The 15,506-nt window shown below is 37.0% G+C and overlaps 2 protein-coding genes across 11 annotated transcripts in view; one reads left to right on the top strand and one right to left on the bottom strand.

The window, feature by feature from the left end:
* The window catches only part of PPFIA2 (PTPRF interacting protein alpha 2), a 289,129-nt gene extending 281,441 nt beyond the window's left edge, over positions 1 to 7,688 (top strand). For 5 of the 10 annotated variants that reach the window (XM_054279165.1, XM_054279101.1, XM_054279090.1 and 2 more), the window contains 3 exons: positions 710 to 869; positions 2,473 to 2,565; positions 6,242 to 7,688. In XM_054279165.1, coding sequence (XP_054135140.1) covers positions 710 to 869; positions 2,473 to 2,531 — 219 coding nt within the window. In that variant the 3' untranslated portion in view covers positions 2,532 to 2,565; positions 6,242 to 7,688. The other 5 variants (XM_054279110.1, XM_054279079.1, XM_054279137.1 and 2 more) reach the window with 2 other exon arrangements.
* A 3,632-nt stretch (positions 7,689 to 11,320) lies between these two features.
* The window catches only part of ACSS3 (acyl-CoA synthetase short chain family member 3), a 64,145-nt gene continuing 59,959 nt past the window's right edge, over positions 11,321 to 15,506 (bottom strand). Inside the window, exons 14-16 of the mRNA XM_054278225.1 lie at positions 11,914 to 12,013; positions 11,658 to 11,833; positions 11,321 to 11,386 (exon numbers count right to left, since the gene is read on the bottom strand). Of these exons, the coding sequence (XP_054134200.1) occupies positions 11,321 to 11,386; positions 11,658 to 11,833; positions 11,914 to 12,013 (342 nt within the window). The remainder of the gene's footprint in view (positions 11,387 to 11,657; positions 11,834 to 11,913; positions 12,014 to 15,506) is intronic.

Here is a 15,506-nt window from a genome sequence, read left to right as displayed (position 1 = left end):
ATGCAAAATGGAGTGGAAGTTTTGCTGGCCAGAGCAGGTGGTGGGGGATGGGTGTGGGTGGGATGCCTGTGCAGTCTATTCTTTAGGACACTTACACCTTTTTTAAAAATAAAGAAAAGAAGTAGAATTTTCAGTTTGTTCTTTATTGCTTTTTTTCTTCAAAGTTCTTCAAAGTTGATCAATATTAATAGAGTGCGATTTGGGGCAGTTATCTGGGAAGAGGAATCTCAAATCCAACTATGGAAATTATTTATCTTAACATAAGAGTCCAGTGCAAAAATGTTTAAGTCTTGGACTTCGGCACATAAAGAGAAATAAAACTTTTAAGGATTTGCTGAAAATGTCAGATGCCTATGAATTCTGTGCATGCACATGAGTGTTTAATCGTTTTTTAATACTTTATATAAGCTTCCTAATGCAGTAATAAATCAGTTTCTGTCACTGTGTAAGAAAGTTCTATAGAGGTGACACTAAACCCCTTGACTATATCGAGCCAAAGATTTAAGAAGAGTTTTCCACCCCAGCATTTAATATTTCTCAAGCTTTTACTTTTACCAGCACGTCTCAAACACATTACAGTGACTGGATGCAGTGCAACAGGGCAGGGTAGTTGTTATGGAACACATTTGGCAGTGGCAGAGGTAGCACACAGCAGGATGGTAAATCACAAAGCTTTGTTTTGCTTTATCAAACACAACTCTGTTGACAGAGCGATGACAAGAACTTCAGGCGCGGCCCCTCCTGGCGACGGCAGTTCCCACCGCGCGAGGTCCATGGGATCAGCATGATGCCGGGCGCGTCGGAAACGCTGCCCGCCGGATTCCGGCTCACCACCACATCCGGCCAGTCGCGGAAGATGGCCAGTGACGGTATGAACTCATTCCTGCACTTCCTCTTGGAAAGCACCAGGCTTGTCCCAGCATGCCAGGTTTACTTTTAAAGCATGTCTGTCTCGCACCACAACGATTGCGTTCGTTTAACTAGGGTGAACTGAGTCTGGGAGAGTTGAATTAGGGAATGGAAAAGCACTGACTTGGCATATTATTGATTTTTTCAGGTTTGCTTCAGACAAACAGTGTTTATTTAAAACACAAAAAAATTCTGATCTCACTATCCTACAGCTGTAAAGGAAACAATCAGAAAGACTGGAATTAATTTACTAACTTTCAACTAGACTGAATATAATATCTAAGCAAATTTTTCATCCTATTAGCCTCTCTCGCAGGTGGAGTGTTTTAGAGAATGCAATTAGAAAGGGCTATTACCTTTATTTTCCTATCTTACTTTCAAATTAAATAGCTTACCCTTGACCATCAAATAACTGAAGTTGCTAACAGTCACCAGCAGATGACTAGTTAGCAAATGCTGAAATTCAGGCACTAATTGAGTTACTATATACCAGTCCTAATTTTCTCTGGAAATCTTTTGATTTCCAAAAGATGCACAAACTCAGAAATTAGTGGAAAATTAGCAAGCAGATCATAATTAAAAAGTAAATAAAATTTAAAAATCATTGTAAGAGAGCAGGAAGAGGAAATAAATCCCATCACAGCTATTTCTTCAGGTTTATGGAAGATAAAGCCAAGTATACCTGCCTGAAGTTCTGAGAAATATTAGTACAAAAACTGCCCCATTTAAAATACCGCCATTTATTTAATCATGACAGGATTCAGTCTACAAATAGACTTATCTCAAACTTGTAGAGACCTGTAGAGATCACATCCTGTAACTTGATACTGAACTTGGTATGATAGTATTGCCACCTAAATTCCATTAAAGCCATCTAAATTCCATTAGAGTTTCTCACCCTTAAAAACAGTGCTTTATGGTTGCAGTTACACATGGAATAATTTACTGGTAGCATCACTGAATGCCATTGACTCCTAGCTTCCATGGCATTTCCATTGCCCACATTACTGTAATATACAAGAACCCTATAAACATTAAGGGATTTCATATTCTAGTCGTGGTATGACGTAGAAGATGATATTCTGCATTTTACAGATGTGGAACAAAAAGGCAAATCTGCAAAAGGCAATCTGCAAAAGGCAGATTTAGTGATTTACTTGAGGCCTTCCAGACAGTTAATTCTTGAGTCATGTATACTGAACTCAGTAGACTTAAAGGGAAGTAATTTTGAAGACCTGTATCTTCATCCAGGATTTGGCTTCCTATCTCTCAGTAAGAATGCAATAGTATTTAAACAGCATGATAGGTAAGAGCATTAGGAATTACAACAAAATAAAGACAAAATTGAGTTTTAAACTGTATTCCCTTTAGACAGATTCCAGCAGTACATCAGCCATGAAGAAGTGCTGAGTTTTGAACTAGACCATGCTCAGATCACGTTAGAGAAAGCCACAGAGCAATTTAACAGCCACCCTTCCAGTGATAAACAGATTGATATATTTTACTGATGATTCTAAAGAGGCTCTGGTTTGTTTCCTTTTTTTTTTCCTTCCCAATTTGCAGTTGCTTCATCACGACTGCAGAGGTTAGACAGCTCAACAGTTCGCACATACTCATGCTGACAAGGCCTAGCAAAGAAGCCAGCACTGAATTGTTGTGAGTATTCTGTAGGGGCCATCATGAAAGCTCTTTGTGACGGCACTACACCCCACATTATCCAAGCACAGACCAACATGGAGCAGAGGACGTAACTAAGGACTCCCTAGGGCGGTCATTTGGTCATATCAACAGACTGAAGCTCAGGACACTACCAACCATATTTTGGGAAGAAGGCAGAGGGAATGAACTTACTTTATGAGAACTTGGAAGAGTTCTCCTAGGAGCTGGAATGTGGGGCAACACTACTAAAGCAGAAGAGATTTACTTTTTTTTTTTTTTTAAATTAAAGCTACAGCTCAATTTAGAACATCAGGTAGCTGCACAGACTTACCCATACAGAAAATCTTGAAAATTTATCTATCACAGAGATTCCTGCACTTCTCAAATCATTCAGAACTGACAAAGAAAGGATTATTTGAACTGGATGCAACTTTGGATCAAATTTAATAGTAGAATTCATGTTAAATTTTTCACCATATATCTTTTGAGTGGGGTTATGAATATCACAGAGTCACTTTTCCACAGTTCTGTGGAAATACAGTTGTCTATTTTATCCCAGCTTTTGGAAAAAAATACACACACGATGAGTAGTTACATCAATATGGCACCATTTTATGCTAATATTTTCTCACTAAAACAATTTCCATTTAGTTACTTGGGGAATTGCAAGGCAGCTAGAAAAAAATATTTGAATATCACCAAAATCTCATCAGACATCAAATATGCTTCAGTAGCTGTTGGATATTGTAGGCAAGACATGCAAGGATCTGCAAGCAAGTTGCTGGTTTTTTGTTTTGATTCCCAAGACTTGGGGCCATCAAGATTTTACTAATTTTGTGTAGGTTCAAAAAATACTTAGCAATAGTAAACATTAACAGTGGGAAAAGTGGATTGCGCAGGATCCTCCTGATGACGTGAGCCTTACTTCGAAAGATTGCAAGAGTATAAAATCTTCCTCTTAGTAGAAATGGGACCTTTTGAGCCGCCCATGAAGAATAAACTTGCGGGCGGGGTGTGGTTATTTGTTGGTTTTGGTTTGGTTTGGTTTTTCTGAAAAAGCAAAGTTTAGTAGCTGAATCTACAAAGATGATGATGAAGCACATAAACTATAGAAATGTTTTTATGTGTATGCATATATAGATTCGAGCATGGTATTGCATCAGTAAGTCAGTGACAGGACTCTCACAGGGTTCAGTGGTGACAGAAATGGAAGGCAGAGATATGAACCTTTTCTCCTGTGAGCTTCAGAATCACAATGTTGGAACCAATTAAGCATGACCAAGAAGTTCTCTTAGGCCAACAGTAATGGGCCAGGCACTTGAGGTGAGGTTTGAAGAGTGCAGTAAAAGCAGAAATGGAAAACTGACACACTAACAAAAAATAATTTAAGATTATCCAAAGCGTTTATTCCCACTATATGAAAAAATTATCTAAAAAGTAGTAAAGCACAAACAAAAGTAAAGTAGCAGATTTTCTAGCACTATAATGTATGGAAGGTATATATTTTGAGCAAAAAGGTGTGTATATAAAGTTATACAAGCTATACAAGTTAACTTCAATTTCTATTGGGGTATTAGTAGTGTTTCAAGTATCAGTAGTATGTATCACATCAGTACTTGCTGCTTGTCCACTATTCTACTACTTAAATGCTTGAGTGGTCTATAAGGATATCAAATTTACATCTACATGCAAATTTACACCTACATGTAAAGTCTAATACATTAGGTTAACTGACAATAATATTGTAGTATTTCTCTTCTCACTTACCATGTACTCCTTTTAGAGAAGGAACAAGATGATGTGAACTAGAACTTTTTTATATGCACTTACTATAAAGGCAACTTCAAAATGCTATGCAGGTAATAAACCAAAAAGCAAGTTCAAGTGATTTTGATTCTAGTACATTATATTGAAAATCAAACCAACATCCCACCCCTCTACCTCCCCCCAAAAAACAACCATGCAGGGAAAATATTTCCTTCACTATTATATCAAACTTGAAAATTTAAACAAATTGCCTGCAGCTCAAGAATGACAGAAACATATTTCTCATAAACGGAAACTGCCCATAGAGGGAGATATCAGATTGAAGGGCAACAGAGGAGGTTTCAGAATTTTGTCAGAACAGTTCCCGACTAACAGTTTCTTCATGGAAGGAGCTGATTGATACTTGGACAAAAGGGAAGATTATTCATTACAACATACCTCCTGAAATTTTCCAGATCCATCTTAGACAGACACCCAGGCTTTTGTAACACCTCGCCTAGACTACATCAGCAGGTGTATTATCTGCTGTATTATCTCTGGTGAATTATCTGCATGAACAGAAGCAGGAACTAAGCAGCAGAGAGGAGGGATAGCTGGATGAGTTACCACACAATAGCGAGATAAGGGAGTTTTCCATGTAGTAAAGGAGAACATGCCTAGAAAAAGCAGGCCTAAAAGAAAGCAGCAAACAGACTGCACATGGAACAAATGCAGATGGCCTGTGATTACAGCAGGCTGCAGATTCTTGCATTCTGCTACTCTCATGAGAGTAAGAGACATTCACTTACAGAGACTGTCAAAGGCTTGTCCACACAGTTTATGCCAACATCAGTTTGGTACAACTTTCCAGTGTCTGTACTGTGTATGTTCACAGCAGCTGTGTCCTGTTCATATGCTTTCAAACTGCATTTCAGGTGGGTTTTTTTGAATATTTGTTGAAACCATAATGAGCTGCCAGAAACCATGTGCAGACATTCTCAGAACAGTTATATGAGCTTACTCTGCACAGGCCTGTTTTAGCGCACTTGGTATCAGAAATTTAAGAACAATTAAGGCTGCTGGTGCTGGCCATTTAATGTTGCAAAGAAATATACTACAGAGCACATGGGACCCATCAAGCTTTCTGCTGTGGTGGCTAGGATGTGGTGGCCCAGCTGAGCAGCTGCAATGTCTTTACACAGGCAGTGGACTTGGCACTCACATTATCCAAGCTTTCCCAACACTTTTAACTTCTAAAACACTTGTCATTGCCAAGTCAGAAGGGTCATTCAGGAGAGGTTTCTTGCCACAGGCTGGAACAATAGAACATATTACTTCCACTTTTATTCTAATGAAATACTAAAGGAGACTTGGCAAAATCAGTTACGTACTTTACCAATGAAGGGTCTGAAAGACGATTTGTAAAGACAAATGGAGACACAGCATTCCAAATAGATGTAAATGATAACTGGAAGCAGCTAGTCCATAGCAGAGAAACCATCAGGGTGAAAAAGGTAAATGCTGTCAAGCTGCAGTGAACTAGGAAGAAGAGCCACAAAGGACATCAGCAATGTCTGTACACTGAAAATGTGCTTCACATTGTGTCAAACAGGCAAAGGTCTCCAGATGCAGGAAACTAATCCCAGTGCTGCACCAAAACAGCAGGAAAACAACTGTAAAATGAACATAAGCAGCAGACTGTGTTGACTGAGGACAATTACTAAAAGATTAAAATAAATTATTAGTAATTTTATGTAGCAGATCTAAAATTAAACAAACGCATGCCTCCCACAAATACTTGAAATCCATATTTTAGTAACTTAGTTACTAAACTACTTATGGTATATTTTCTGTTGTCATTGAACTTTAGACTGAAATAGAATCATAAAATCTTGCTAATTAATATTTGTTTGGTTTTTTTTCGTAGATGTCATCTCTTTCTTCTACTTTACCTGAAGTGCACTACCAGTACTTAGGAAAAGAGCATTAAAACTCTCTGCAAGAACAGGTTAATAAGGAAGAGAACACATAATGTTTATCATCCAAACAGATATGATGTTCCTTTCATATATTGATTAGTTTAAAACATGAATGAAAAATACCTAAATTACTGAAACAAAAAAAAGAAAAAACAATCTCCCCCTTTTCTCTCAGCATCTCTGTCATCAAAAATTTGACAGTAGTGCACATCCAAAGCTTTTATCAAATGAAGCCACTCATCTTTACATTGTTACATCTGTTTTATTGTAAAATATTAGAAATTTACGTATTTACTGTGTATGTATTTCTTTTAAAATGTGTAAGTCTTATGTAAATGGATATAAATATGATTTTTTAAAAATGAAATCTATGGTACATGGGGTCTCAGTGCAAACATTTGACAATACAGTGTCAATAATACTGTTTGTATCTTTCCATTCCACCATTTTTACAGTTTTTGGATTGTAACAGTCAAATTAATATGTTTAGCAGAGTTAGAAGCTTCAACATGTTCCTACTGAGAAAAATCTGTCAATATTTAAAGCTGAACACCTGCCTCTGATGATGTATAATAGAATGACATAGCCTGGAACTGAAGCCAAAATGGACCTCTAAAGACAAAATGGAAATGTTAGATACCTACAGAGAAGCACCATGATGGCTCACCTCTTAAAAACAAACACATAAATCCAGAAGAACTATTTATAAAAAAATAAAAAGCAATTTAATAAAACATGATTTGTACAAAAAAACCAAAAACTTTCTTCTACGTTACCTGCGGACCAAGAAGAATCTTGCTTTACCAAGAGCCACCTTTTTGTTCCAGGATCTTCAAACACCAGCCAGCATTGGAAAAGTAAATCTAGTATTTGCATAGAGTCAGATTCTTCTTTCCAGATATATTCAGCAAAGAAAAAGAAAGAAAAAAGAAGCCAACCCCCACCATTTCTTCATTCTAACAGGGCATTAGACAGACTCCTGTCTAATGTTATGCTTTTAGCCAAGATGGCCTTGCTGAGACTTCACAAAAGTCAGTTTTATCAGAGGAAATAACTGAAAGACAGAGTGATTAATATATAGTGTATAAAAGTTTAGAAGAGCAACTATTACCTGCTGTGGCTTTATTTGGTGGTGTTATTGTTGTTTATTCTTTGTTTAAATGGGAAGTTTCAAAGTAAGACCTACTTAATAGTCATTTACCTATTTGCTATTTTTCAGCTGCTTGATCTTAGCTCAAGACCTGTCTTTTAGTTATTTCTTTTAGCAGTTTGATCTGCAATGTTTGCACGTACATTAACATTTGTTTTGTCTATTTTTATTTGGCAAACTTCGGTCAATCAGATGGTGAAAGATTTTTCTCCCCCAATGTCAATAAAAAAGAGAATTCAGTGCTATTTGTGTTCATTAGTCTGTTACGTTTGGCATGCAGTAACATTAAGTTCGGAAACCAGATGCTTCTCACAGCTAAGCATAAGAACATTTTGGCACTAACAAGGATGAGTTAGGATGAGAATCTGCCACGAGAGGGAGCACAGATCTTGCTGATGGGTGCAAAGTGCTGGCAGGGGTATAGCACACAACTGCAGAAATTTGGGGCTCTTGTACACACAGTTCCTTGGGCTTGACCAACATTCTTCTCCTCCCTCAGCCTCCTTCTGGATTATTTTAGGGCAGAATATCACAAATTAAAGCAATGCAAACACTGTCACTGTCACTATCAGTGGCAGCAATATCATGTAAATTCACATTACCTCAAACACCAGCTCTTGTTTTACAAAATACCTTTTGCAGCCAACACTAAAACTTAGGGGGCAAAGGGGAATGAAATGTGTTGGGGAAAAGAATGAGCCAGATTTTATGACCAGAGTGGAAGTTGTCTGTCCCAGAAATTATATATTTCACAGTGGAAGAAAACAGACTAGAAGAATTTAAAATAGTATTATTGTGACTTCAGTTTTGATTTAGGATAACACATCAAGCCTCCTAATTCATCACTGTCTCCCTCACACAAGCTGAAGCTCTACCCTCTACAGCTAGAAACAGCAGTTATGCTAACTGTTGCCTTCTTGGCTCCAACCCTTTCAGTACACTGAGAATAACTACTACATGTGCCTCTTCCAGCCAAAACTCAGCAACTCAGTGACCCTTCAAATCTACCCTCTTGCTGCTTCTCTCTGAAAACAAAATTTGGAAAATCACTGCTGTCCTACCACTCATTAAATAGGCTTGTTTTTCTTGATGGTTTATCCAGGTTGCTGGGCAGCAGCAGAGCCATGTATAACAGTAACTACTCCTTCTCCCTTTCTTGAGCTGGGCTAAGACAAAGCATTCTGCAATTGCAGCTCCTCAGCAAAAAGCTCTTTTGGAAAACAAAAGTAATGGCCATTAAACAATGATTTCTCCATACTGTATTGCTGCAATAAGGTGCCTTTCTTTGTCTAGGTTTTCTGAATATTGATGTAGGAGACATTTGACATTTCTGGAATTCTCCACATTACCAGCATGTCAGTATAGTGAGCACACCTGAATGCACTGTCCTCTTTTAAAATACAAGTCTTGATCTGAAATCACTTCTACCAAAATAGAGAGAAAGAAAACAGGCTTCCTCAGAAAACAGAAATTTTTACAAATATTTTTGTCATGGAGACACCTTAAGAATGTTACCTATCGAAGCTCTTTATGAAGAATTCTGAGGAAAGATAATTGTTTCTTACTAATATTAATGTAAGCACACAGCCCTTCAGAAAGGTAAGTGTATGCCTGAATATTACTAATGCTGTTGGGGATTTTGTGGGTTTTTTTCACCTCCTTAAAAGAAGAGACCCAAACTAGAAAACAGTTTACTTTTCCTTACAAAAGGAGAAACTGATGTAGCAGCATGAGTAATCATTGAGAAAATTATGCAAGATCTAGGAAATTAATTCTCTTCCCTTACATGCATTGCAAGATCTCTTGTAGAGATTTTCTGCTCTCACTAATTAGTTCCCCTCCCCTGCTCTTGCAATTATATGATGGCTGCAGCCGAGGTAAAGATAACAAACATACACAGCAATGTCTCACCTTCAATTATAAAAGTAGTGGCCATACACCTTGTGAATGTGCTACAGTTTCTCTGTGATGACTCTTATAGTGTCTCACTGATTTAAAAAAAACTCACCACTGACAAATCTCAAGAATTCTCTCTCGCTCTGTAACTCTTCAGTACAGGTTGCTAAGTTGTAGCATTGTGAAAAAGCAAAAAGTCTCTGCAAGTCCAGTCCAGTATATCCATGGGCGTCCTGTTAAAGCCTTTGTACTTGAATAATTAATCCAGAAGAAAATAATATCTTAAACTAACTGCCACTTCTATAAGAATTACTTCACAAAACTTTAAGGACATCTCTGAAGAGCAAAATTATTCCCAGTTTTAAATCTCCAACCTGTATATGTAGCATATCTACCATAAAGCATCATTAGCCTTTATTCAGTGTTTGCATGTTTTATTCCCTGTTCAGATTGTGATTTTCAACGGAAGAGAACAGCTGAGAGGGAGGAGGGTATCTTATGCAATGACTGGCAGGAAACAAGGACAGCACAGGCTCAAAGTGGGCTGTTCCAACATGACTGTGTGACCTGGTTCAACATGACTGGCCCAGCTGTCTGCAGTCCCTAGTGAAAAACACATGGACATTTTATTCAGTTCTTATGTAACTGGTAGAGCTCACCAACACCAAAAAAGGGTCACAAGCACAAGGCACCACCAGGGCATGGCTCATGTTAAGTGGAACCTATTACCTTTTGGCTCCTACATCAATCTCTTGGTTTATTTCATCACTTTACAGGGATATCATCCATACCTCTATCCTCCACTACATAACACTATTTCTGGAACCTTTTGGGGACCTCTCTTACACAACAACATCATCTGAATTTGTCTATTACTTACTGATTTTTTCTCTGGTAAGCTGAGTTTGAGCAACTTCTCTGCTTGTATACTTTCCACATATCTATATATATAAGATCTATATATATAAGATGCTTCTATATATAAAAGCACCTACTCTTATAAGGACCTTCACATTTATTGTTCAATTAAATACCTGCAGTTTGAGAAGTAATGTATGTCAAAAGTGTATCCTCCATCCCCTGTACCTGTCTGGAATGGCCTATAAAGTCCAGAATGAGCTGCTTAGTATCCATATTTGCTAAATTTCTTGGTTATGTTTATCTCAGCCTAAAATGCTTAATTATGGCAGCAAAAGCACATTCTGGTGGTCCTCATCATAAGAGATAAAAACCACAAAAAAAACCCCCAGAAAATGCAAAGGATAAATGCCTGCCTTTATTTAATATACATGGGGTTTTCTGAATATTACTGTGGACCAATCAGGATTTTCTCTGTGGACAAATCAAGATTTGAAAGCCAGGAATTACTTATCATTTTACAAAAAAGACTCTTCAGAAAGTTATTGAGTAAAAAATGTACAGAAATTTAATTTATGGCAGAAAGACTTTGGAAAAAAGAAAGAAAATTGAATCAAAAGAACTAATCTTAAAATTTTTAATTTTAGATAAAATCAAAAAGACAAGAACTTAAAATTTACAAGTAAGAACAAGTTATGTCTGCAACAATTTTCACAATCAAATTCCTTTTTTACTTTCGTTTGTTCATGGTTTACCCTTTGTTAACTGCTTTAGGCAAACAAAAGTTACTGGTCACATTATAAAATAACAGATTGAAATGTAAGGTTACATGACACCAGATAAGATGGATAATCCAATGACTCCTTCCCTTTAAGTCTACAGCAATGAATTAATTCTATTTGCAATTCTTAGCCATCTTAATAACCAGAATATATTGACAGCATGTAGAGACTTCACTATGTGCCAGTGGCTGTGGTAAGATGGTAAAGAACACAGTAATGTTTCTGTAGTAAAAACATTTAGTCCCAAATCATTACTTGTTATTAAAATGTGTTATTAACAAAAAAAATGCTTCTTTTTATACTTGAATACCTGAAATGCTCGTTATTATGTATTATCCCATTTAATTTTTCTTTAGCAATTCTTCAATGTGTTTAAACACACTAGCATCTTCAATGGTTGGTGTTATCTGAAAAGTAAGAATACAGTAGCATGTAATAGTAGATAAGAATTTCACTCAGAGATTCTTCTAAATTTATACTTCGAAAGCAATCAAGAAAAAAGCATTTGTAAAGCTGTGAAACATGAAAATCTTTTGCATAATCTCCAATAGAAATAAAACAAAGTACTACCTAAAGTCATGGACCAGTTGCAGAACATTCAAGAGAATCAAAACCACCATGTTGTGCTTTGGATGTGCATGTGTGTCTAATTCATAAAAGCAAACATCTCTAACTTACCTTGTATGGCTTTCCACTGACAAGTGCAGAAAGAGCAGAACGTGGGATCTTGCCAGAACGTGTTTTTGGCAGCTGTGTCACAAACATCCCCTTCTGGAAAGCTGCTACTGGACCAATGTTGGTCCGAACTAGCTCAACAATCTCTTTCAAAATCTTACTCTCTTGTGTCTTTACACCTAGTGAAGAAGGTAAAATCCTTTACCTTTTCTGAGACTTTTGCAACTGTTAATGACATCAGTTATCAGTGAGTTCTCACCTTGTTTCAGTACACACAGTGCAAATGGAACATGTCCTTTTAAAGGATCCTCCTGGCCCACAACAGCACAGTCTGCCACAGCGGGATGGAAGAGAATACACTGAGGGATGGAAAAGAAAACAAAACTGAACCAATAATAGACAACATTTCAGTGAAAATAATTATATAGTATGAAGAAATACCATAGACTTTTTCTTACATTTTGACAGCAAAAGGTCAGTACACCTTAGGATTCCAATTACATGTGTTGAAGATGTACATGTGTATATATATTATTGTATATACTCACGCATGCTTTTCAAACAAACAGAAGAAATAAAAACTTTAGCAGCACAAAATAGAAATATTGAACAAACCTCAGGTAATTTCCTTACAGCTTTGTGAGAGTATCACACCTTTGGTTTTGTTATTGAGATCTCTGCTGGAACAAATAACATTTGTCTAACATTATGAGTAATATGGAACTTAATGCAGGGAGTAAGGATGAAAACCACAGAGCACTCCTACTACAGACTTATAAAGTTTCATTTTCTCTGACTCTTTTTTTTTTCATTCTTTGTTCCTGTAAAAGCATAGTTTCAACCAAGGCCAAATACATGCCCAGCCTTGGCTTGCAGCCAGCTTAGCTTAGCTCACTCTCTTGAAAACATTAGATCTCAGCTTCCTGAGACAAAGAAGGGAATTAAACCAGACCTTCCTTCCTTCCTACTACATGTTTACACAACATCACATTGATAAAATATATCAAACTCTTTTTTAGGTAAAAAATGTAAGTTTCCAATTAGCCAGTTGAGGTACTCACTTTCAGGAGAACAGCCACCAAGATGTCACAGTACATACCAAGATGTATGTCACCAAGTCTGGGACAAAGCTGGCCTTAAGATGCCAGCAGTTGTGAATCCTCTTCCAAAGAAACTGGCTCTTTTTGCCTTACTCCCTCACCTTGGGGTGTTTTGCTGTCATCAGTGCTTTCAGCACTTTTCAGTCCTCTGGACTCAACCACAAGGAGGACCTAATGTGACCTGACACAGAAGCCACATAATGTGATTGTGCTTGTTAATTTATCTGTGCATACAAGGACTATCTGCTTGCTAATAACTGAACTTCACATACTGTGTTGCCAAAATCAAAGGTTATAGGAACAAAGACACTTTTTGATTGTTTTTATTAAGTAGGAATACCATATTTGCATTGGCTACTCATACAATGGTGTGAGAATGTGAAAGACAGGAAAAGTACAGAGAAGACAGGAAGAAAAAAACTGAAAGACTGGAAAGCTGAAACACTCTTGCTCCAATTAAAAAAGGGAAGTTGTTGTATGACCTGTTTATGAAACTGATGGGGAAAGGAATAATTCAAAGGGTCTATGATAACCCATCTTCAAAACAGATTTCACCATCCTTAGGCTTTATAGTCAAAACAGGAAGGAGAAACTGACTCCATGTGTCATGGTCAATACAGCACACACCAAGTAGTCTTTAGCAAAATAAATCCACTCAATGTGTTTCTAGCACACTTTGTCAGAAGCTATACTCATTTCACAAACTTTGATCCTAGACATATCCCATGCCAAAAAAAAGGCAAATGGAAAACACTGACCTGACAGTAGATGCATGCCCTATCGAAGTACAGAAGCATGACCATTTATGTACAGCTTTTGAAACTGGATTATTTTTCACAGGAATTAGATACTATATGCACAAACTAAATACAGAAGAGTGCACTGGGCTTATACCAGAACCTGATAGGCTTATATATATTAAAAAAAAAAAAAAACAACAAAAAACCAAAAAATCCAAAAAACCAAAAACAGGAAAGAAAAAGACAATGAATTATGGAAAAGTAGACTATTAAGTCTATAACCACAGTAAATCAGTAAATACTGTTTTCCACAGGAACACAGAAAAAAGATCTACACTAAACTGGCATTACCATCAAATATCATAATTACCTACCAGGCATCAACAGGACTATCTAAGGTGGAGACCTGAATGTTGCCAGATTGTTTTGTTGTACCTTGTTTTTGTACTTCTAGTCTGTCATTTATATGTATTACGGTTAGCTGGAATAGTGTAGTTATTGTAATATTTTTCTATAGTCTATCCAAAGTTCTATCAACATGCCTCTGACTTTTCAAATGCTAACTTCAAATTACTGAAACCAGTAATTAGTAAATACCAATTTTAAAATTATCAAACTTCATAAAACAACTGAAAAGAAGAACAGAAACAGCACTAGACATTTAAAAATTGTTTAAAAGTAATAAAAAACTTCAGGAAGTGGAAATGGTTTTCCCAGTATGGCACAAGGCAGAAGGATGGACGGCAAATGCAACGACAGACAGAAACATTGTGATCAGGGGTAAGGGATTTCTCATGAAAAATTCCTCAGTTCTCAAGTCTGTTGCCTCAGATAGACTAGATTTGATTAAGCTTTTTTTTTATTTTTCAGGAAGGGGCAAGAAGGGACACCAAAGAAGATGAGGGGATCAACATGCAAGATGAGGTTCCGATAATGGCCACCATTGACAACTGGCCAGGTAAACTGTAAGATCTACTGCACTGCAGTAAACATGGAGCTCCAATAGTATTAACAGATACATCAGACAAAGGAAAAATTGTGTGGAACATAACAGAGATAAAACACTTAGTCAAAGCACTAAGGAAAAACTAGTTAAACTTATAATGCAGCTAAAATGTAAATGTAGATAACATACTTGCTCAACAAGGTGTTTGTCAATTACATGGTGATCCAACGGACCTCTAATTCTGTATTTACTGATCTTACTGAGGAGGGAATTGTGGTCTTCTTAACACTTTCCCATGTAACTAGCAATTTGCTGTGCATGCATTAACATCACTCTTGGTTTTTAGCTTTGTCCAAAAGGTGGAGAGAAAAGCTTCTAAAATGTTAGTGTGATGAAACATTATATTTCTAGGGGTAAGATCTAACTAGAAGGGAGAAAAACAGAGATACTGAGCTCAGTATAATGGATCCAAAGGTAATACAGCAGGTGAGGTGATTCAATTCATCACTTGTTACAGCAGCTTCAGATCCAGGCTGAAGCAAAGAAAATGCCCCCTCGGCCCATGAGTAGTACAGCAGTAAGGGGTGGGGATGAGATTCCTGCTGTGCTTCAGTAAGGGAGCAAAAAACTACTTCCAAGGGAAAGAGGTTTAAGCAGACTGAAAGCATCATTATATCTCCAAAAACCTCAGTCAGGGCAGCAGCTGCTTCAGCTCCCTGGCTGATCAGTCCTTGATGGATTAATGTTTATGTGAACTTGTTCACTTCTGTGTAATTAGAATTTCTACCATTCTAAGTTTTCTAGTCTTCAAAATAAAGTAGTCACTAGACTAACAGACATTATAAACCAAAAAACAACTTGCAGATTAGTTTCTAATTCAGTGAACAGTTAAATTCAGAGTTCTTAAATGCATATTTTTCTCTTGTACATGCCCAGCACACCTTTCCCTATACTCCCTGAATAAGCAATTGATATGTCATCAGGGAAATTTGTAACTAGCAATCAATCACAGGGACTCCAGAAGGGTGAGAACAATGATATGAAATTCAGACACTATTATGAACTT

The sequence above is a fragment of the Melozone crissalis genome, unplaced genomic scaffold (assembly GCF_028551555.1).
Source record: "Melozone crissalis strain CALT ecotype California unplaced genomic scaffold, PUWL_Pcris_2 ptg000004l_1, whole genome shotgun sequence".
Classification (NCBI taxonomy): Eukaryota; Metazoa; Chordata; class Aves; order Passeriformes; family Passerellidae; genus Melozone; species Melozone crissalis.
This window is presented reverse-complemented; position numbering and strand designations above follow the sequence as displayed.